Here is a 24911-nt window from a genome sequence, read left to right as displayed (position 1 = left end):
CATAAATAAACATTAGTCACTCACTTCACGTTTGAAAACAATGCAGTGCAATTTATATGCCTGCGAATCCTACCAAAAAAATTGAATATGGCTGAATATCATTCACAGCTTGAACAGCAAATTACTTAAAAGTATAGCCACCTCTGCTTAATGAGCTGGGCTAAATGGTAATGAGAGCCAGGATGGTGGCACTTTAAAACGTTATCCGTATGCAAAGCGTCTCTGTTAATGTGAAAAAAGAGACATCTGCCTGAGGAAGGGGTGCAGCAGGAGGACTAAACGAGAACTCATTAATTCAGAATCCAGATTTGAGGTGAGTATCATTCACAGGCAGGTGAAGCGGGGCTGACCTTTTCCCAGGGAGATGAAAAGGAATCTCTCTCTCTCTCTCTGTCTCTGTCTCTTTTTCTCTCTCTCTCATTCTCTCTCCACCCCTTCTCTCTCACACTCACTCACTCACACACACACACACACAGGTGTGGCACTAACACAGAATGTTCTCTGGCAGTGTATAAAGTACTGTTCTCTACCTGCCTAAAGCTGCTCAAAAGCCACTGATGAGTATGACACACACACACACACACACACACAGTTGCCTGGTCGACTACCCCGTTTGCCTCAACACTGTCACTCATCTGCATTTCAGGATGCCGAGATAAAACAAAGTTGACACGCTCACAATAAACCTCCTTCTGTAGCCTTGAAAGACATATGAGTCAGTGAAACTACTTGGCGGAGCTTTTGCATTGCCCTTGTAGGCGTTTTGATGCAGACCATATTTATCAAATTGATGACCGTAAACGTCCACTTCAAGGGGACAGTGTGGAGTGGACCCACCCCCCCAGAGTTTTTGGGCGGTTTTTGGACTTCTGATGAATAGGTGTCCAGATGGTCCAGGGTCTGTGCAGTACAGTACAGTATGGGCCTCCTGATGCCTTAAGAGCATTACCCAACACTCATGGGATCTCTTAATGGGGTCTCTCTGTTCGCAGGTCCGCCTCCCATTATGAGGCTGGTCATGCGGTCAGTGTTAAGGGCCGTCCACACCAAGAACGATAACTATAACGATAACTATAACGATAACTATAAACAAATGTCGCTGTGTTAATATGAATGACAACGTTCACATATAAACCATAGCGATAACGACATGAAGAGCGATATCGTTGGCGATCACTTTCAGAACGACATTGAGAACGTTAAAAAGCTAACAGCCAATCGGAACGATTTTTGAGAACGATAAAAAGCCAACAGCCAATCGGAACGATTTTGAGAACGATAAAAAGCTAACAGCCAATCGGAACGATTTTGAGAACGATAAAAAGCTAACAGCCAATCAGAATCCATCACATTTTAGCCATCAACATTAATTATCACGAGGAGAGACTTTTTTATCGCTGGTCAGAGTGAACATTTTTATCGTTATGGTTATAGATACGGTTATAGTTATCGTTCTTGGTGTGAACAGCCCAACGCAACGCAGGATATGCGATCAATCTACCACAGTGCAGGACACAACGCAGGATATGCGATCAATCTACCACAGTGCAGGACACAACGCAGGATATGCGATCAGTCCACCACAGTGCAGGACACAGCGCAGGAAATGCGATCAGTCCACCACAGTGCAGGACACAGCGCAGGAAATGCGATCAGTCCACCACAGGGCAGGATATGCGATCAGTCCACCACAGTGCAGGACACAACGCAGGCCACACAACGCAGGACGTGCAGTCAGTTTAACACAACGCAGCTTTCACAAGCCATGAACTGGGCTGACGGCACATAGCATTTCTTAAGCTATTATAAATGAATATACTGTACATATCCATTGAAATTGTACTCTACAACTAGTCTGGCTATCACCATACTAAGCTCAATCGTTTAAGATTGAACATTAGTCTGGGGAGTCGGCGCTTTATTTCTACTGCACAAGAGGCGTGATCAATGGGCATAGTTCAAATGACTCTGTACGGATTTGGATAGTCCTTCAACCAAATCAGACCAATTATTTGTGTGCACCTTTTGGATAAGCTAGTTTGTAATTGGACCCAGAAGATGGACAGGAAGCAGGAGAGATAGATGGCCGGCAGATCAGGTGGGTTTACATACACAGCTACAACAGCAAGAACAACAAAAAATGCTTCCACCCAAAAGATGAACTTCTTTCAAAGTACAACAAATTGGTTTGCAATGACTGATCTCCTGCAGATGTGAAGCACGGGCCGTTCTCTGGGAGAGGCTCGCTACCCAGGGGCTCCACGCCTCTCTCATTTCCACCTGCGCTTCCCTCGGATTAGAACCACTTCTAAGTGGAAAAAGACTGCAGCGCAATTATGATCAGAATTATGGGGAATTGTAATCTTCCCTGTGAGTGGCAAGAATTCTTATCTGAAAAAAGTGTAATTTCATGGAATGTGAAGCTGCATGGCAAGAGTAGAATGTGTCGGAACTGTTCCATTCCAATGCTTATCTACAGTGGGCTATTGACCCATGCAGTGGAACAACTCATTTACAATACTTTTAGCTTTTGACAATTTAATTTGCGTGTAATCAAATGAGCAGGAACAATTTGACCTCAGACTAGGAGTCCACTTTGAGAACAACATAAATCATTCTGGAATGTCAGGTTCACATTTTCTGTTTCATGTTGCTGGCATGAGGGATGTGAACTTTCAGAACCCTGCAAGTGTGACATTCAGAAGAACTTAAAAGCCAATTCGCCAAATTGACAACAAAATGACTCAAAATGTCACATATACAAGTCTAATCAGAGAGCACGAGTTGAAGTGAAATGAATTCAAAGGTCATTAATCATGACCCATTTCACAGGCACATGATTCAGATTCCCATAATGAAGGGTCAAAGGTCATTAATCATGACCCATTTCCAGTGTTGGGGGTAACGCGTTACAAATAACGCGTTAGAGTACTCTTAAGGGTTTTTTTCAGTAACGAGTAACTTAACGCGTTAGTTTTGCTAATTCAGTAATTAGTAACTCGTTACTTGCCAAACTAAGCACTCGTTAGTACTCCGTTACTTTAAGAATGTCCCTGCCTCGATAAAGAAAATTATTAAAGTCCTTTCGTCAGATGCGCTGCTGTCTGTGCTCCTGGCCCTTCTCGTTCTGTTTGTGTGTGGGTGTGGTGTGTGTGGGTGTGTGCGCGCGCACCTGTTTGCTACGTATGTCACTCCCGGCAAGATGGCAGAGAAGACAGCTTTAGATACGTGGAGTCCCAGGCATAGGAGATGTTTGTTGTCAAGACATGAAACATACCGACTGGACTTAGGACATCAGCAGGAATGTCCGTGTCTGTGCATGGTGCCCACTGCATTGGCTATCTGAAGTTATCGTGAGTGACCATTTTCTTATTTCGGGAAAAAAACACCTGTCTAGCTTCTGTATAAGTGAAAGGTGGAAGGTTGAATCTGCTCTCTTGGTAACAGTAATACACACCTCTGCATCTTGTTACAAAACAACGCGCATCTACAATTATTGTCTATGATTTCCTTTAGATCGATAGATATATTGCGCAACTTTCGGACCGCCCCCCCCCCCCCCCGCACGCGCCTCTCCCCACAGGCATTTTGTTGGTAACGCAGGAGTACTCTAACGCGTTATTTTTATTAATGGGAAACGTAGTAACGTAACGGGTTACTTTTAATTGATACTAACGCAGTAAAGTAACTAATTACTTTCAAAAGTAACTATACCCAACACTGCCCATTTCACAGGCACATGATTCAGATTCCCATGATGAAGGGCTTTCCCTCTGTCACCGCAAAGTATTAGACAGCGATTTGCTAATATTATGACTCCCTGTCCATTACCGATCAAAAACAAAAATATATCCTGAAAAACATGCGAAACAGGGGGGAGCTGTGAGGTGTTTTAGGCTATAAAAGAACTGATATGCTATAAAGAGCATTGAGTGATTGAGTGATATGGTCAGTGTCTTCACATTGCAGTTGCTTTTTCCACTGTAGACCTCTGCAGACTGATCAAATTCCCTTACCTTTCTCTGTACAAAGTCCATGATGTTTTTGAAGTCTAGATCGTCATAGTAGTTGACCATGCCTTTGCGGATGTTCTTGTTCAGCAGCTCCATGGTCTGCACAGAGGGGACAAAACAGCACATGAGGGTAGATGACTCCGTGGCCATAATTCACTTGCTCTTCACTCTTTCATTCATTACGCACTCCAGACACAACACAACGCTGTGGCTGCTAGAGCTGTTGTTTGAAAAATCGAAATGACATAATAACACATAACTCTTCTTGGCCCTGTCTACAACATCAGACAAACAGCTCTCCCCTGTGTGTGACCCTTGGGACACACACACACGCGCGCGCGCGCGCGTGCACACACACACACACACACACACACACACACACACACACACACACACACACACACACACACACACACACACACACACACACACACACACACACACAACACACACAACACACACAACACACACACACACACACACACACACACACACACACACACACACTAAAGGCCATGGCTTCCATCTGACCAAGGTCATGCAGCCTCTCCATACTCAGCCGCTGCTCAGATGGCGGCCACCAGTGAGCCTGAGCAGCTCCTCTTGTCATGAATATTTGAGGCGCGAGCTGGACGAGCAGGCTCAGCACGAGGGACCCAGACACTGAGGAATGACCTCAAAGTACACAAAGACTAAGCCTAGCAGGGGCCTGACCTCTTAGGATTGGCTAGCCTCGCGGGCCAGGCCTGGTGCCTTGGCACTGTTAACTGCTGAAGTATTTCCGTGCTGGAAAAAGGCGCAAAAACATGTGCGCCTATGACGTCTCAAACAAAAAGTGGCAGAAATATGTTCATCGTGGGAGAGGGAGATTTTAAATGACAAAAGTGTTAAGCACAGAGGAAAATGGCTCCTCAAAATGATTCCGGCAAAGGCTCCGCTGTAATGAGCATAATTGTAATAACATGGCCTGTTCTCTGTGCTCTTCTTGAGTGCGCCTTGTTCTGTGGAGGCTTTGTAAGAGGCTGACTAATGCATTCACAAACAGTTGTTGCTCTCGACTCTTGAGCTACTATTATAGTCGGAGACATCAGGGAACAGGATGCTGGGGAATGGCTCTTACCTGGTGTCTGAACGCGAGGGCCAGGATTCCTCCGAGGAGCTCCAGAATCAGACACACAGTCAGCATGTACAGAAACTGTAAGGCAATATTCACACTGGGGTCATGAAAGGGACTATGCAAAATGAACTATGATAATTATGATTGTTATGATTACATAGTCACATAATTCACAGTTGATAAACATGGCCTGACATTGCACTATAGAACATTTTCTTCACTCATACAATAGGCTGCATAGTAGCCTATTAGATTCTCTTAAAGGCACCCTTAAAACCCCTTTTTTACCTTGACATAACGCTTTCAAAATCATTTTGATGCCACATGGGGGAAGTGGTTGATCACTGCTCTCCCATACCCACATCCACAGCTGAAGTGCCCTTGAGCAAGGCACATAACCCCTCACTGCTCCAAGAGTGCCGCTGTAACAAGGCACCTCACTGCTCCGGGTTAGTGTGTGCTTCACCTCACTGTGTGACACTAAATTCCTAGTAGCCTATACTTGGCCGAAAAGCCTGATTTACCATTTTACAGATTAAACAAAAAAAGGAGGCAGTGAGTATCTTTCCCTCCTATCACAGATGGAAGACCAGCCTACATTCCTACACCCCTGGTCAATAACAATCCTGCAGCCATAGATAAGCACCACGGGTTAATAAGAAATGGATGACCTTACAGTCCATCTCTGGCTACGTATAACCATAACCATGCTTGTGCTATGTGTTTGGGTGCTTTCCCATGATTAGTACACGTCAGTGTGTAGCCCTACTGTACCACTCTGTAGCAATAACTCAGTCCAGGCAGCACAGCCACGCTGATCTATTCTTGATAAAGTGGAAGGTCATCCATTCACATTCAGGGCGAATACAGGGGGTTGAGCATGTTAAAGAGAAAATATGCAGGTTTGGCCATTTCTTTGCTTTTTTCTCGTTTTACGCTTGCAGGTTTCTCTTCAGAGTTTCTCCTACAGCTTTAACGTATATATTTCGCAACAGTCCTTAATCGGTTAGTCTGTATTTTCATGAGCATGATCGCGAGGCTGCAAGACTTTCTGTTTGTCAGTGCACCGGCCCAACGGCCCAAAGTTGCAAGCGTGTTTTTTCTGCTCATAGACGCTAGGTGGAAGCGAAACGGCCTGACTCTGAGGATAGCATAGTTCCCCTTTAGAGTTAGTATAGTACTGAGTATGTTAGTATGCTTCTCATGAACAGTACCTGCTCAAGCTCCTTCTCCCTCTGAGTTTCTAAATGTTCGTTCGTGATAACGGTTAGCCTGACCAGCCAGACCCACATCCGGGCGTCTAGATTCCTTGGCTAGATAACAGTGGCAATTAGTGGCGATTAAGTCCAACACCACAGGGCTAATCGTTAGGTACAAATACCTCGAATCCACTGCAAAGTCTGCAGGATGTTTTTGGGACTGACCCCCCCCCCCCCCCCCCCCCCCCCCCCCCCTTGCTCTAAGTGTCTTTGTGCAGAACATCTACCGGAAACCTGATGTCTTTTAAGTCCTTGAAGATAAACTCTCAGCTATTTCTCTCTGGCAAAATATGTGAATGGTATCATTTGATTTATACCGACATCTGGAACATAGGGGAATGAGAAAACTCACTTCCTCACCTCAAAAGCACGGCTTACTGAAGGGTGAACTGAAGCTCTATTTCCAGTATGGGTTCATCATGTCCTTACAACTAGTGATGTGTGTCTTGACTTCTACCCCATCTTCTATGTGTGTCTTCTACCACTCAAGCCTAGTTTGTACATACGCATCGCAAGCATCTTGCCAAGTCCCATTAATGTCGGAGTCATATCAATAACCCAGTTATGACCCAAAACCCTTCAAAGCCATCATGCACTTTAAAGTCACACGCTTCAGACACAGATAGGACTGCCTCGCTATTCAAGAACTCATCTGATGTCATAATCATACCCATCCAAGTTTGTGATTAAAACTTCATAACTGATTAAATAGTGACTAAAAATGCTACAGGTTGTGGTACTGACTGACTGACTGACTGACTGACTGACTGACTGACTGACTGACTGACTGACTGACTGACTGACTGACTGACTGACTGAATGACTGAATGAATGAATGAATGAATGAATGAATGAATGAATGAATGAATGAATGAATGAATGAATGAATGAATGAATGAATGAATGAACTGATCCAAGGGATAATTTCATTGCACTTTAAAACAGGTGCAGTCCACTGGTCTAAAAAGATCACAATCAGCACAACCTGCAAAGCGTCATACCTAATGGATCTGACCTTTGGAGCCGCGTGTCTCCAAACAGTCTCCAAAGTCTCCAGGGTACCCAGGATATGGCCAGCTGTGCAGCTGACCTCTGCAGGGTACCCAGGATATGGCCAGCTGTGCAGCTGACCTCTACACAACGGATTAGAGCCCCTATGGCATCGTCATCATCATCTTCATCTTCACACCAGTCGATAGCTATACTGTTGAGTAGCAGCTCAGACCCCCATAATTACAAGCTTTGTACAGGGTTTAGACACCTGTGATATTGAACTCTGATAAAAGTAATCCTGTGTGAACTTGAAGGCACAATACCGAGCTTTATTTCTTTATTTTCAGATATTGAAAAAGTGGAAAGAAACTATAGCACAGGTGCAGGAACGGGAGGATAGAGAAGCTGTGCAGCATTTCTTAATAAACCGCTCACAAAAAGTAAGGAAACTTGACTTTGGCCCATTATATCTCCCCTTTAGTAACACCAACCAGTAAAGTGTTTCATATAATTTTTATCGTTGATTTGTCACCTTTACAATGAGGTATAGCTTGTAAGCATAGGGCAATCATGGAATGAGCAACACAAGCAAACGTGTAAGTAGTGCCAACGAAAAATGTGCCAAAATGGCCTGTTATGCTGTTGGAATTCACCTTTGTTACTTGAAGCATTGACGATTGCACTCTCCCACAGAAATGAGGAAAACAAAACATGTTAGGCATACATTTGTTCATTTTATACTCAGTGTCAGGGTCCTCAGTAGTGTGTAGAGGATCCATATGCAGCCACAACAACTTGGCACCTTCTTCTCATGCTGGTCACCAACCTGGCTACATTCTCCTGTGGGATGGAATTCCATTCCTCGATAAGGATCTGTTGTCAGCCAACCTGGTTTTGTTGGTGACTCTGGCACGTACAGCACGCCCAAGCTGATCCCACAAGTGTTCACGGCAGGCCATTCGATCCTCTCCACTCCCAAATTCTGGAGGTACTCTGATGATCCCAGCTCTATGGGGGCGAGCGTTGTCATTCTGGAGGATGGCAATTGGTCCCATATTCTGGAGATATGGAATTGCCACTGGCTCCAGAATCTCATCCCGGTATCTAACTGCATGATGATTGCCTTCAATGATAACAAGGTCTGTCTTTCCAGTTAGAGTCACCCCACAGCAGAATGTAAAGCCAGGTTGGTGACCTGCATGAGAAGAAGGTGCCAAGCTGTTGTGGCTGCATATGGATCCTCTACACGCTACTGTGGACCCTGACACTGAGTATAAAATGAACAAATGTGTGCCTAACATGTTTTGTTTTCCTCATTTCTGTGGGAGAGTGCAATCGTCAATGCTTCAAGTAACAAAGGTGAATTCCAACAGCATAACAGGCCATTTTGGCACATTTTTCGTTGGCACTACTTACACGTTTGCTTGTGTTGCTCATTCCATGATTGCCCTATGCTTACAAGCTATACCTCATTGTAAAGGTGACAAATCAACGTTAAAAATGATATGAAACACTTTACTGGTTGGTATTACTAAAGGGGAGATATAATGGGCCAAAGTCAAGTTTCCTTACTTTTTGTGAGCAGTTTATGTCTCCGCAATCGCAGCATCCTGGATCTATCTCATTTCTCAAATCAGGTGTAATTAAAGACTTAGGCTTAATAAGCATACCACAGCATACTGTGACAACCCTGTAACACTGTGAGCCTTTCATTATTTCCCCCCCTACATATTATAACCTACTGGTCATGCACTGGAAGACTAATTTTAGAGGATATCTATAATATGTAGAAGGTCGGTGAAAAACTAAGATAATTCCAGGATGGATATTCATCTTGACTGTGCTGTGCACATCTACGCTGTATATAAAAATACTAATGACGAAAACAACTGCCTGGACAAAATCTTTTAGCTAGTTTAATATGACAGGCATTGAGGAGTTACTGTAGCTCAATGCTTCCATATGCCACACGATAGCTGTATGCAGATGTCATGCAGAAGGACTTTCTGCTTAATGACAGACTTGGCACTTTACCCCAACAACTTAGGACCCTTATCTTTCAGTCTGAGTGAAACTAAACGAGTAAAACTCAAAGACCATTCTTCCAGCGCAGCTTCACTAAGCCCTGGTGTGTGTATGGAGGAGAGTTCCGTCAACTCTGCAACTCAAGTGGTTTAAGAGCAACAGAAAGTTGTAGACTGGAACAAAAAGAGAGATAAAGAGCTGAGCCTTGCACTCTTCCTGAAAGAGATGCGCTGTGTGAGGAATTAATCATATTGCCCGCTAGAAAAAACACATTGAGCAGCGTTTTCATGGGAAAGGTCAGTGGCTGAATTAAGTGCCAGAAAAAGTATTTTGAGAAGCAGGCAAGTCGAGCCTCAAAGCTTTTGGCTGCATCTGGAGTGCAATTTAAGCATTGTTTGCAGAGCACATCATTTGTTTCATTCAAATGTATGGGCTGCGATCACGTCTGCTATAGCCAATTGCATTGATGATAACGGAGGCCAATGATTGCAGCATACGCTCTGTGAATGGAGGGCTTCAGTTCGGTGCCTGGTGCATTGTAGCTAGCCTATATGGAAGGTGATTAGTGGATATATTGATTCTCAGTGTCCATCGTCCAGCAGCCGCTACCTTCATGATTACAGAGAAGCTCCAGAAACGCACTTGAAGGCCCCTCACAGTGCAGAGTGGGAATGAAGCCTTAGTGGAGGCTTGATGAGCTTTAGGGCTTCACAGCGTTATTTTTCAGCCTGTTTTAGAGGTGATTACTTACTTACTAATACATATACAGTGAGGAGAAAATTTATTTGATACCATGCTAAAGTTGCCTAAAAAGAGGAATATAAAATCATCAATTGACAATTGATCTTAATGTCTTAATTAAAAAAAATAGTAAAAATAAAACCGCTAAGCACCCCAATTTTCTTTGTGATTGAAGAATGTTTCGTAAAGAAATAAATGTTCTTCCTGAATGCTAGGGGGAAGGAAGTATTTGACCCCCAATGTAACCCTATGGGAATTTAACACATAGGGTTAACATAGGGGCAGGCAGATTTTTATTTTTTAAGGCCAGCTATTTCATGGATTCAGGATATTATGCATCCTGATAAAGTTCCCTTGGCCGTTGGAATTAAAATAGCCCCACATCATTACATACCTTTCACCATAGCTAAAGATTGGCATGGTGCTTTTTCCAGTAGGCCTATTAGCCTGTTTGATGCTCATTGAGCTCAATGCAAATCAACAGGCTAATAGGCCAACTGGAAAAAGCACCATGCCAATCTCTAGCTATGGTCAAGGATATGTGATGATGTGGGGCTATTTTAATTCCAAAGGCCAAGGGAAATTTATGGGGATGCATAATATCCTAGATCCATGAAATAGCTGGCCTTTAAAAATAAAAATCTGCCTGCCCCTATGTTAACCCTATGTAATTCCCATAGGGTTACATAGGGGGTCAAATAATTCCTTCCCCTAGCATTTAAGGAAAACATTTATCTATTTACAATACATTCTTCAATCACAAAGAAAATTGGTGTCCTTGGCGGTTTGATTTTTACTATTTTTTTTTTTAATTAAGGCATTAAGATCAATTGTCAAATGATGATTTTATATTCCTGTTTTAGCATGGTATCAAATACATGTGCTCCTCACTGTATATATCCTTTTTTGATCCTGTGAGGGAAATTTGTTCTCTGCATTTAACCCATTTTAACCAAATTAGTGAACACACACAGCACACAGTGAACACACAGTGAGGTGAATCACACACTACCAGCGGCACTCGGGGAGCAGTGAGGGGTTGGGTGCCTTGCTCAAGTGTGTGTGTGTGTGTGTACAGTATGTGCTCGGGGAGCAGTGAGGGGTTAGGTGCCTTGCTCAAGCCCCGAAGCCCTAACCAGTAGGCCACGGCTAGCTGTGCTTCATAAACAAAAGCATGTCAATCAACCCCTTTAAGGATTAGTTCACTAATGCCACTTCCACATTCTATGCCATTTAAACTTGCCTTACCACCGCATCACATGTTCCTGCACAACAAAGCATCCCACATAGCCCACATGGCCTCTTACTTACACGTGGTCCAGATGGGGTGTCTACCGAGCCAATCATTAGCTTACTCTTAGGCTACTGTTGTAAAACAAGCATTTCTATGGGTGAACTAGTGAACCATATCAAGTCAGATATACTTCAAGATCATGTCATTGAAAAACTACTTTAAAACCCCTAAAAAACACTCGGTATAGAGATGATAAAGGAGGTACCAGATATAAAATGCCCGGTGGCTTTGTGATAACAATCTTTAATTTACTCATCAAATATACCAATCCCAAATAATATAGTTGGAGATATTTTATGGATTTTGGTGGAGTGGTTGTGTGCACATCCTACGGTATGTTCGTGCCTGAGGTACAGTAGACCCAGACGGGTCGAAACATCCCTGCTTTAATAACAATTTGGGAATACACTCAGGTTTTTGATTGGTGTTTAAAATTACCCCTTCTAAAAAATATATGGATTCAATGTTTCCCAATAATTCCCAATGTGGTCCAACTTTGACAATTTTCTAATGGACTGAACTGAAGAGTGAATGCACATTTCTGCTCTTGCTGCTCACAGTAACTGAATAACTTCTTCACAGCCATATAACAAGAGTGTGTCTGTGAGAAAAGGAGTGAGTGTGTGACTACATTATGTGGCACCTAAAGGTGTGTGAATGCATGTGTGAGAGTGAGAGAGCAAGAACAAGAGTGGAAAAAAGATGGAGAAGAAGGGAGACTGTGTGTGTGTGTGTGTGTGTGTGTGTGTGTGTGTGTGTGTGTGTGTGTGTGTGTGTGTGTGTGTGTGTGTGTGTGTGTGTGTGTGTGTGTATGTGTGTGTGTGTGTGTGTGTGTGTGTGTGTGTGTGTGTGTGTGTGTGACTGGCTGTGTATATACTCTGTGTGCGAGTTTATGTGGCAATAACATGAAGGACTGTATGAGTTATAACATGAAAGAGTGTATGAGTTATGACTTGTTATTACTGTCAACTCCCAGCAACCTATGGCAATACCATACACACCTCTGTGTGTGTGTGTGTGTGTGTGTGTGTGTGTGTGGGGGGGGGGGGGGGTATGTAATCACTTCTTAGTAAAGGAGTGAGCCCTCCAGGAGCTGCAGGACTCACCACTTTGAGCAGGCTCAGGTTGTGTGTGTGTGTGTGTGTCTCACCACTTTGAGCAGGCTCAGGTTGTGTGTGTGTGTGTGTGTGTGTGTGTCTCACCACTATGAGCAGGCTCAGGTTGTGTGTGTGTGTGTGTGTGTGTGTGTGTGTGTGTGTGTGTCACCACTTTGAGCAGGCTCAGGTTGTGTGTGTGTGTGTGTGTGTGTGTGTGTGTGTGTCTCACCACTATGAGCAGGCTCAGGTTGTGTGTGTGTGTGTGTGTGTGTGTGTGTGTGTGTGTGTGTGTGTGTGTGTGTGTGTGTGTGTGTGTGTGTGTGTGTCTCACCACTTTGAGCAGGCTCAGGTTGTCCCTGAGGGAGGCCAGCACTCCGATGAAGGACACGATGAACATGACCACGCCCAGGAGGATGAGGATGATGGCCGGCGCGAGGAAGGCTCCCTGCAGGGTCTTGTAGCGCTGCCGCTCCACCTCCGCATAGATCCCGATGGCCAGGATGAAACCACCAATCAGCTGCCAGAACAAAGACACAAGATGCTGGGTGGCTCGCAAGGGGAGTGTGTAGCGTAGTGCAGTCAAGGTGTGTAGAACAGGGGCAGCCTGGGTGCAGTGACGCATGCTCAGGGGTGCCACAGAATAGTAGAAGCCTTGATCATTCATTGAAACGTGTCTTTATTATTATTATTTTTCAATTCTTTTAAATATTAAAAATACAATTTCAAAATACAGTTGTGATAGAGGTACAGATATTTTTTTTGCACTTTAGTTGAAGGCCTATTCTTGATTTTGTTCTGTTAATTTCTGTTATTAAAAGTTATATTAAATGATTTTGAACGAAAGAGAGTGGTTCATTTGAATAAAACAAATATGAGATAAACCTCACCTTCTCATACTAATGCTATAATAAAAGCATTTATGGCCTATCCAAAATACAAGGTTAAATAAAATGGCATGGAAGTACAAATAACACACAAAGCAGGTTGAGAGTAAAGGGGGGGGGGGGGGGGGGGCAGGGGGAGCCGTGGATGGATAGAGATACGTTTAAGGGTGCCCTGAGCCAGAAACGCTTGGGAACCACTGCTGTAGAGTGTGTGTCGTGTGTGTCGTGTGTGTCGTGTGTGTCGTGTGTGTCGTGTGTGCACTTTCAAGAGGTAGAAAAATAAACGGCTAATAGCATGTTTGTAACTTCATTTATTTCAGATTTATTAAAAAGGGACAATGCATATACATTAAGTGCTATGAAGTAAATGTGGCAAAATTAGCCAAAAGGCTGTTTTATATCTGCGGTACCCGTACTGATGTTAAGTGGATAACAAATATTTGTTCAAAAAATACATTAAATTAGAGCAAAATCTATAACATATAAGAAATAATAAAAGATTTAAAAGAGGTAGGTTCATGCAACGTTAAATGTAGTCTATTCTCAGCTCACTCTGCCACTTCATTTCTTAATGAAACATGTGCATGCACATGTGTGATGTGGTTCAACATGTGTGATGTAGGCTACGCTCTTGCTTCTAAGTTTAGATAAAGGTGTCAGAAGGGTGAGGATAAATAAAACATTCAAATGTAATGATGGAAACAGTCCTGAAACAGTACTGTACACCACACTGATTCATCTCTGACAACTCACTCCACTGGGGAAAACATGCAGAATTTCACTTTCCATTTAGCCAAGTCTAACTTTATTATATCCAATTAGCCTACTGCAACTGGCTACACAAGCGTCAACGCAGCCTGAAAATAAATTCAATGCTGTATGGTATGCAAACCTCATGCAGTCTCTTTGGGAGAGGCAGCCACATGGCGGGAGCTGCATAAATGAATTAACACTTAAATAGGGCCACCATATGGTGAGCAGGCCAGAAAAGGCCTGGGCACCTCCAATCTCCTCTCCCCTCACCCAGAATGCCTAATATGAACAGATGGGCAGATGGACACCCTAAAAGGCACCATTTTCTGCTTTGGTGAAATGTCATTTCTATTGAGTGACTCACATTAGTATCCAAAATGGGCTGTATGCATTAGCTGGCTGACAATGCTAACACACCACGCTCATGTTAACATGGCTTCTTAGGTCTGCTGACGCTGGTCTCTCTGACTCACACTAATGCTCAATTAAATCATTAGCCGCAGCGCTAACGAAATCGACTAATTATAATGTGCGGCTCTTATTAAGTAAGCGGCCGCTGTGTGTTTTGGTTAAACACCCCACACAGCTGGTAGTTTGGAGATGTTGGGCACGGGATGTGTGTAATTTAGGTTTCACATCTGGCCGCTGCCTTGTCTTATTCTATTCTCCTGTTGTTTTCCCGCTGCCTTCTAAAGGAGGCAGGTAGGCTATACAAAAAGGAAACAGCCATCTGCATTTACTGAAGCCACATTAGAGCCCATATGGAGAGCACTTGAGGGCAGCCGTTATTAGACATCAACAAGCAAGCCAACTCTTAACTCAGACGCGGCTCTGCATGGCGCGCTAGATCAGCACCGGCCGTTACCACTGTGGATTGCGATGTGATGTTCCACGGCTAATTTCAGCACGCTGTGCCAATGTACCCTCTCTCACTCACTTCAGCCTTCGTGTTCATTCGAACAGGACACTCCGCATTAATTACAGTGGGCTACACTGACTGAGAGATGTTGCTCTTCTCTATTTTTGTTCACCATTGCTGACTCAGAAGCTGGTCCTCATACAGTATAGTTCTGCAGCCAGCTTTGAATAGCAGATTTACCTCACAGAAGTCATATCATTGACACGAATGTCAGAATTTAGGGTGCAGTCAGTGAGTCTGGTGAAAGGTTGTTGATATTGAGCTCAACAGCTTATCAAACAGCCATCTCATCTGTGCTCCAACGGCAATGTCTCCCAATGGCAAAGAGGGGATTGTATGAAAACAACAGAGAAGCAATTAGCTGAATTTAATTTAAAAAATGGCCTTGGATGAGATCCGCAGGCCAAACCTTTGGCACAACAATTGCTGTTTTTCCCCCAAACTAATGACTAAGGGAATGGTTTGACTTCTGGATAATAAAGCAATCGAAACACCGTTCAAATCAAGCGAAGAAACAGTCAGCTGCTTCTGTGGATAACAGATGATCAATGAAATCCCTTGATATAATCGAACACCCCCTCAACAACGGTTGGAACACAGGCTGTCTATCAGCTATTGCGAGTCAGTCAGCAAAAAACAAAACAAAACAAAAAAAACAACTAAACAAAAAAAAAACCCAAACAAACAAGCACAAATACACAGGAAATCACATGATGAGGCCTCTGAAAAGACCACAATCTGGGGCGGTGGGTAGAGGTAGGGGGGTGGTGTGGGGTGACGCACACCCTGGGAAACCTATCAGCTTTGAAAGCTGTGACACATCTGTGACACATGCATGATGTGAATGTAGATGTGCCTGTCAGACATGAAGCTCCTGTCCTATGTGACTATGTTACGACAAAGACTGATGGCTGATGGGTTTCCTGAGTTAATAATGGCTCTCTCAAATTGCATCCTTCCAAGCGCAATAAACGCTTCCAATTTAGCCCTCACAAAAGGCAGACGTACAATGGGAGGTAAAATAGGTTATACCGAACACGTTTGGAGCCTTTGAGTTTACGACCAAGATTTTAACAAAGTTTAGAAGTGCGTCATGAGGCCGAAACTGAGTGCACAAACAGCCCTCGTTCCAAACTACTTCTGCCATCATCGCAAAGCCTCTCCTGTGGCCACAGCAGAAATGACTCAAGGAGCTGACAAAGTGTTTCAAACAATTTCAGACTTATGTGTAGGAGTTACACACACCAAATCCCTGTTTAACAACAAAAACGGAATGCCATTAACCAAAATTAACAGCTTTAGGCAATACCTCATTGGTAAACAGACAAAACAGTGCTGAGGGGAGACGCTCTCAATACTTCTTTTTCATATATATACATGCATATTCACCCTCATTAGATATGATTCACCAGGGTTTTGAACATTACATCTTGCAGCTTCGATGAATAAATATATTATCGGCAAGTGACATAAAGCATTATGCCAAATAGATACAAAATAAACATGTAAAATAGATCTCACTAAAATGGTAGCTTCTCACACATGGACTGAACTAGTTTAGCCAACCCAATTACCCAGGGGCCTTGAGGGGTTGCACAGGCATGCAGATATGCACAGATCTGAAATGCCTACAAGTCAGTGTCACATACTGTAGACTGTGATAATAATCTCACAGTGTCAACAGTCTAGAATGCAAACATGCCTGTGTGTGTGTGGCATCCATATTGAGTTGAGTTTTGAGATATGCAAGGTCTAGCCAATTGAGACTTACTTGTACTTAAAGGCCAACTCTTAGTTAAGAATAACCTAGAGTCTATTTTTGGATGATGATGAGAGTAAATGTTGGTTGAGGACCAAAACAAGTTTAATCAGTGGACTTTGAGTAAGGCCGGAATATGCATTTACAACTAAATAACATACTAGCAAAACCCTAAGTGGAAGCTTCACTATGTCAAAGTAAGTCTTTTTTTAAGCCATTAACTAAGCTCCTAAAAAATATCACCAATCATTACCCACAAATTGAAGCATTTCTACCTATAAAAGTGGAAAAAAGGGTATAAAAAGGACTCTTTGTTCAGCCAGTGCATTACCTTACTATTATTCTGCTCGCCGACATCTTGTGAGAAGAAAGTCCACACAAGTTGATGACCTATTGTAACCATCCTGCTTTTGTGTCCATTAACAGCTTGTGCTGCATTTGATAACCGACTTATATGGACTTCTAGCAAGATGGTGGCGACCAGAAGAAGAATCTGCAGAAGTAATGCACTGACTGCCTAAACAGTCCTTTAAAAAAAAAAAAAAAATCACCTTTCAGTCCTTTTCTATCATCTACATTCTTTCTACATTTACATTTAGCAATTGCTTTTATCCAAAGTGACTAACGGCAACAATACTACATACTACTGCATATGTCAACTATATTCCAATATAGCATTGCAGACATCAGAGAGGTTCCTGGTGTGGATACACAAGCAACCACGATGCAGAAGTGATGGAACGCAGACGTAACGCAGACAGAACGCACCCGTCACGCAGTTGATGTGCCGGTAAATGAGGCGGAAGGCCTGACTAACAACAGAAGTATGGCACGTCGTGCATGTTGGCTGTGTTAACTGTCTGTTTTCATTTTGACACCCATGCTATCAGGTTAGTGCATTCACACTGCCTCCATGAGACGTGGCACTTCAGTTGTGCTGCAAGTGATCTGACAATAGAAGTATTGCCTGCAGTAGGCTATATTTTTCACGCAAGAGGGGAGTAAGCGTGTTGGAAGCAGTCCTGTAAAATGATCCGATGGAAGAGAATAGCAGCTCGTCAGCGGCCCAGCGTGAGAGCGGCTCCTGGCGTGAATGCACACACGCGACCGCACGGCAGCAGCGACAGAAGCCACACGCCACGGATCTGCTGTGTGAATCGGCCCTATGCTGCCATCACATGTTTGATTAGCTTGCTAAGCTAAGACGTATTACTGCCAAATATGTGCATTTCATTTAACATTTTGGATTTCAAAAAAAGACACTAAAATCCCCTGAAGATGAAATAAAAGATTTGCCTTTGTATTTATACAACTGCACTACAGAAGGAAAAACTGGATGTGTAGCCTACTAGATTTACTCGTACATCACTCTACTGGTTAATACAAAATGAGTAAAAATGTGTAAATATGTTGTGCTCTAGGCTGGGTAAACCCTGCCTGATCTGCTGGCCATTTGAGTCCAATCACAAAAGGATCGCTGGTCTGATTGGAAAGACTACCAAAAAGCGTACAGTCTTTTGAACAACAGTATGCCCATTGATCTTAAAAGAGCTTAGTATGGTGATAGCCAGACTAGTTGTGCTCTATTGTCTTGATGCAAATATGCTTGTGCTGGGTAACAGTTTAATAGCTGCCTATCTAATAATTAGTCACTGTTTCTTTAGCCATGCTCATAAAATAGGAAAGCAATTGCGGCATCACCCCTTGTTAGTTGAAGGTAAATAACGTCGCTATCAAAATATAATCAAAAACGACTTAGTAGTGGGCGTGCAATCTGAACATGATAGCAGCATGTTCTCAAGGACAGAATATTTGAAATGGTGCCAACTAATGTAAACAAAACTGCTCAAAGGCCTTATGAGAATGTGATAGTTATCTTTTTTTTCTTTAGGTCTACGTCTCTCATGGAATAAAACAGCAGAAATCATCAGTCAGTGGTGCACACCCAAAGACACTCTACCAGGAAGGGAAGTGCATGGTAAGTGCATGGTAAGTGCATGGTAAGTGCGTATTAAGTGTGTTATTTTGTTGGAAGTGTTAGGAGAGGAGGTATCCTTGGAGGAGTTGGGTCTTTAAGAGTATTTTGAAGACACAGAGGCTGAATCTCTCCCCTCACGGGCGTTCCCGTGAACTTTGTAAGGGCCTAGTAGTCTGGTTTTCACCATACTACGCTCAATCTTTTAAGATTGAACATTAGTCTGGGGTGGCTGCGCTTTGTTTCTACTGCACTTCGCGTCGCTTAAGTTTCGTTATCGTCACGTCACCGGCCAATAGTGTGCCAGGACTAGAGTATGGCCGTTTCTGATTGGAGCCAAAGGTTCTGGCAATAAACAGAGGAAATAGATCTGCTGGTTTCCAGCCTGAGCTGCTGGGCGAAATTCTAATTCCCCGGAAGTTCAGGCAGGGTTCACCCAGCCTAAGGGCTTAGGGCTGTCCCACTGCAAAACCGTGAAGTTTTTGAGGGTTCACTCACACTCTCTCAGTGCCCTTTCCGTACGTTGGCATCTATGCAGACTTTACTCAAGGGAATGACCAATAACTCATGGTGTTGTGACGTGAAACACAAGGTTAAACACAAGGTTAAAAGGAAGCTGGAAGGTTACAAAAAAACATTAGTAAACAACTGCCATCAAATGGAAACGTGTTTGCAACATGTTTTTGGTGGGATAGGTCACAGGTGCCGTCCCATTCCTGGGACTTTTGAACCCTTGCAGCCTCTCAAGCAGATGTCAGTTAAGTCTTTTGAGAAGTTCAGGGCTTGGACCTTAGGGATGACATGGGGATACAGCCAGAGTTTAGTTACCTAAGGTATGGCATGCATTTTTGTTTCAGAGCCGAGAGTAGCTTTGTGTGCCCAATACACTTAAGATATTAGCAAGCCTGCTGACTTGTCGGGCAGGAATTGAGCACAAAACAAAGCTATTTTACACTGTCATCAGAGCCCTTGAGCATTGGCAAGAATGTGTGAACAAGGGTGATGACCAAACTTGGACCGATGTGAAGTGTACAGTGGACACACAAAGGTTGGCCAAATGTTGGACCCTGACCTTCCCAGCAGTCTGCTGTGCACATTATGTCTAGGATTGCTGACACTTTTAGGAAACACTATAAGAGGTTTGCTGATACAAATCGGTTTTAGGTCAGACATACCGGAGACAGGGATAATTGCACTTATGTGTAAATTAAGTTTTTATATGGCAATCCATTTACAGCATTACACATTACACAAACAAGTATTAGATCTCCAAATTGAGCCAATCAGATAATTCCACTTTGAGGCTTTACAGCTGCAAGTATAGCCCAAGTGCAAACGGCTCATGATTTATTGCGCTCGCTGAGCGCTGGCATGGTGGTTTGTTTGGATTCTTCTTAATCTACAAGAGGGCCCATTCATCAACAGGAGGGCATGCACAGACACCAGTTGTGAGCGGATTACTAAAACGAACGATTAGCCAAATATGTCAGATTGCCGCAATAACACGATAGCCTGTCCAGGCATGTTTGCTGAGAGTTAAATTGAGGACTATAATATCCATGCACACGAAGCTCTTGAGGTCAACAATTACTTAATCCCACCAATGAGAAGAGCACAGGTATGCTGTCATGACGATTTTTGTGCTATCAATATCGAACCCCGTCAGGGCCAGACCTCAGGGCGGTTTGAAACCAGACAAGAAGTGCAGGTTGAGAGGGGATTTTTTTTTTTCCTTCAAAAATCAGCTATGAGTGTCTACTCTCTGCCAGCCTCCATGCTGAGAGGTCACTAAAGGGCAGAGAGAGCTGTGAGAATGCTGACCGGTTTGAACGGACTGAGAATGACCATCACAGAAGGCACAAAAGCATCGGACTATATGGGCTGGCTTTGTAGCGTGTGTAACAGTATGCGTTTGTGTGTGTGTGTGTGTGTGTGTGTATGTGTTTGTTTTTAAAGGCTGTTCAATGGTGGGATAACGTGGGCGAGTGGGAGGCCTGTTGATACCATGGCCATTGTGTATGCTGGTTGTAATGGCCCTGGACGTGTGTGGACCTGTTCCTATGTAGCGCTGGACTGCTAAGTGGTATAATGGAGAGATAGAGAAAGAGAGAGAGACAGAAAGAGGGAGAGGAGATGGAGAGAATGATAGAGGGAAAAAAGAGATGCAGTGAAAGAGACAGTGAGAAGAGAGAGAGGGAGAGAGAAGAGAGGGAGAAAGAGGGAGAGGAAAAGAGAGTGCGAGAGACATAGAGAAAGAGAGAGGGAGAGAAAGAGACAGTGAGAAGAGAGAGAGGGAGAGTAAAAGAGAGAAGAGAGAGAGAGAGAGAGAGAGAGAGAGCACAGTACACAGCACAGAGCAAAAAAGTAAAAAAAATAAGAGGGAGAGTGAGAATGAAAGAGTAAAAATAGAATAGAAAGAAAGAATGAAAGAATGTAATTAGGCTGATGAAAGGTTAAGCATGAAGACTTATAGACAGAAATTAAACATACAGTTTGCCCATGTTGTTAATGAATGGTATAATCAAAATGCAATCAACCACATTGTCACCTAATTGAGTCTGATTTAGATGCTGTGAATACCAGGCGATCGTTTCCCATACATTAACCCAAGGCCTGGTGATCTCAAGATTTCATGGGAAAACATGGCGACACAAAGATGCATTGAGATAACAAAACATGACATTAAACAGAGAGCGCTGTTTTTTGGAAGATTGAGTAGAAAGATCGATAGAAAGATCCTGGGGGGAAAAGTCGGCAAAGGCAATCATGCAAATTGTGGGAAATGAGACAGAAACACTCTCTCATGTATTGCAGCTGCAAACACCAAGTATGATTCATAACTTCTGTTCTGAGCTGCAAAAAAAGGGTAAGACATATGAACTCTTCAACTCCACAGCACTAATGGTGTACAGTAGCAGCCTTGCTTCAAAGGCATGTTGTGCTTTAGCCTTCATTAGTATCATAACAATCTTGTTATGTCTGTTCTGTTGATCTGTTGGGTCTAGTCATTTCAAACTCCACTTACACAACTATACAAACATGTACCGGCAGTCATTGACCATAAACAAAGTAAACTAAAGTATCCATTGATGAGTTCATTCATAATAATAGTTTCCAAAAATGTTCAGGTACCATTGGTGCTTCTCCTCCACATGTCAGATCGGCTGCTGATGTGAATCTACCATATAAACACAAGCAGGCAAAGAACAGAGCTGACTTTGTTGTCTAAACACATCCAGAGGGCATTCAATATACAGTACACACACCCTTTGCTCCAATTAATCAGTGTCACCATCTCAGGGTGTTTTGAAAGAACCAAACTCAGTCCACTATTAGTCTCCAATGATGGCACAGCCAAAGGTGAACCCACTAATATTTAGCAGCCTCTTAAGCTGTGGGTTCAATTCCCGGCTTCCGCCCTTGTGCCCTTGAGCAAGCCAAGGCAGCACTTACTGTAACCCCAATTTGCTCTGGGGACAGCGGCCCTTGTGTTATAAATTACAGTACATCCTGTATGTAAGTCGCTTTGGATAGAAGCACCTGCTACAGTAAATGAATATCTTTAAATGTAAATATTTCTGGTTGGCAAAAAAAGGAAGTCTCATATTGACTCTGTGAGATATTAGCCTACAGTATATATGACAATACAATAAAATAATGAGAAATCGCAGTTCCCTGATTTCTCTTGAAGTTAACAACAGAGAAATCAGCTTCTTAGAGGAACTGCATTGACCTAAATAAACCCACCGAAACTGAGAACCTTTTCATTTTAGCTCCTCAGCATGTTTTTGTTGACTGAGATTATGGACTGTCGGCTACTTCAATCTTCAATGGCTTTTCTCATGGCCCAAACAAGCTCGTTGAAGTTGTCAACTTCTAAATCTTACATCATCCACAAAATCCTGAGATTTATGACAGGCAAGGGAGAATAAGTCCAGTCTGAGTCACAACCAATATATCTCAGAGTGTTTAAATTCATACCACTCTAGGGAACAAACAATATCAGGTCCTCTTAAGTGCTGTGCTGCATTTTAAAGAAGCTCAGAAAAAAAACTACAAACAAAAATGTGAGGGTCAGAGGTGCTTATTAAAAATGAAATAAATATTAACTAAGACATTTAAAACAGCCCTTGCTGTTCCGTCTTACAAAACACCTGTCTCAAAGTAGCCTTGATTATCATCACAGTGACAGGCAGAAACACAACTGCAGTGTAAACAAATTATATTTAGCCAACTGAAGCACGCATGGCACAGCATGGCACACTTCCTCCACAACAAGCGTAAAATACGAGCCAAGCCTCTCGAGACAATAGAGACGATTAGAGGAACTATTGGTATAAGGAGCGGAGTGGCATCTAACCAATATATTGTGTTACTACTCTGTGCAAGGTTCTCTCATTTTTCTAAGCTCCACACAAGACATTCTTGACACACACTGATGTTTAATGATTAACGACTAACGTCTCCTGGACCGCGTCCATGTTATCAGGCTACTTAAACACTCAAGGATCTTGAATCACTCCACAGGCTTGTGATGTACACAAATCACAGCAGAGGGGATAGATGGTACACTTAAAGACTACCTAATGGCACGCTGAACCTGGTTCCCCAAACAATATTGGGCGAAGGATGTCACATGACTACAGGCACCACATGGTCTTATATGGCCTGAACTTCTATTTGTCTTTACAATGTTAACATTTACACATAAACTGGTCTGGCAGGTAGCCTACAACTCAATAAACTACACACACAGAACAAATGTGTTGAAAACAACACAAATTGCGTTGTTTTTAACATATCTCGTGTCCACCTTTGGACAAGAGAGTGTTGTTTTCTTTTTTATTTGTTACAGTATGTGTTGAAAACAACACAACCTGCATTGATTTTCTAACACGTCTCTGTGTCCAGATAGGGACACATTCGAGTGCACTACCACAACCCAAAAACCTCGGGTTATGAATCTTGTCAACTATGTCTTATTATTTTGAAAGCAAACACTGATGAGAATGATCATACAAGTATTATTTTATGGTTACAATCCACCACAAAACATACGAATGAACAGGTGCAACGAGGTAGCACCCTACCAAATAAAGATCCTGACATTTAGTTATTTCCCCACCACAAAACATTGGGTTAATAATAATAGCACCATGTTCAATGAATGAACGTCGTAAAAGACGAATTTACTTTGCGTTATCGGTTTTAGTCTATTTACCAATAATCTTCATACAACTTCTAACTAGCCTAATATGCTTCCGCGATAGCGTGTTTCACTTGATCAAACCAATGTCTGCAAAAAAACATCAAGCAGGCCCATTCGTCTACTACTCCCAGTCCCAATAAATGAATGACAGTTACAAAGATAGCCGCCTTACACATAACTCTTATCATCAAAGGCGGGGGAGGGTGTGGCTTCATTGGTAGTTTAACACACACAACGTAAAAACACACCGAAAGCAACAGGTCGACGCAAGAAACAATGTTGAAAAATACAATAACAGAAGGGAGTTTTGTTCTCTACAACATATGTATTTCAAAATACATGCTCAAGTCTGATTATGCCCAACCTGACCCAACCATAAGGCTACTGAATTCTACAACTCGTCACGAGCGCGGTCGCACTAGTTGCCACCACCTCTCCGAATACACGTCTCATCTAACTGAAATGAGAGACTCCCCATACTCACCCAGAAAATCGTGGAGTAAACGATGAGAGTGAATTTTAGAAAGATGTAAGAGCACCTTTCGCAGTACCTAACGTCTGACATGTTTGAAGAGCTCCGTCGCACCCCACGTCGGCAGATTCTCCAAACAGACACTTCCTGGTTCCAGCTCTCACCTGCAGCTTCAGTCGCGCCCCACGCGCGCGCCTACGGCTGAAACAGAAGCATCAGAGACGTTCAGGTGTATTATTAGGAGACGGTGGCTACTCAGGGCCTGACTTCATGTATAGGCTTCTACTTCCTGAATAAAATGGTTTTCTATCAGGAGATTCACCCGCAGCCTATTGGACTGGTGGCAATGTAATTTAAATAACAGTCAGTCGTCTAGTGCCTTTATTTGTCCTGTTCATAAA

General features: G+C 43.0%; 1 protein-coding gene across 1 annotated transcript in view; it reads right to left on the bottom strand.

Moving 5' to 3' along the window:
• The window catches only part of tspan15 (tetraspanin 15), a 42043-nt gene extending 17332 nt beyond the window's left edge, over window positions 1–24711 (bottom strand). Inside the window, exons 1-4 of the mRNA XM_062519481.1 lie at window positions 24523–24711; window positions 12871–13056; window positions 5134–5208; window positions 4017–4112 (exon numbers count right to left, since the gene is read on the bottom strand). Coding sequence (XP_062375465.1) covers window positions 4017–4112; window positions 5134–5208; window positions 12871–13056; window positions 24523–24603 — 438 coding nt within the window. The 5' untranslated portion in view covers window positions 24604–24711. The remainder of the gene's footprint in view (window positions 1–4016; window positions 4113–5133; window positions 5209–12870; window positions 13057–24522) is intronic.
• Window positions 24712–24911: the final 200 nt, after the last annotated feature.

The sequence above is a fragment of the Sardina pilchardus genome, chromosome 18 (genome assembly GCF_963854185.1).
Source record: "Sardina pilchardus chromosome 18, fSarPil1.1, whole genome shotgun sequence".
Taxonomy (NCBI): Eukaryota; Metazoa; Chordata; class Actinopteri; order Clupeiformes; family Clupeidae; genus Sardina; species Sardina pilchardus.
Note: the sequence above shows the minus strand (reverse complement) of the source record. Positions and strands in the feature narration are given on the sequence as shown.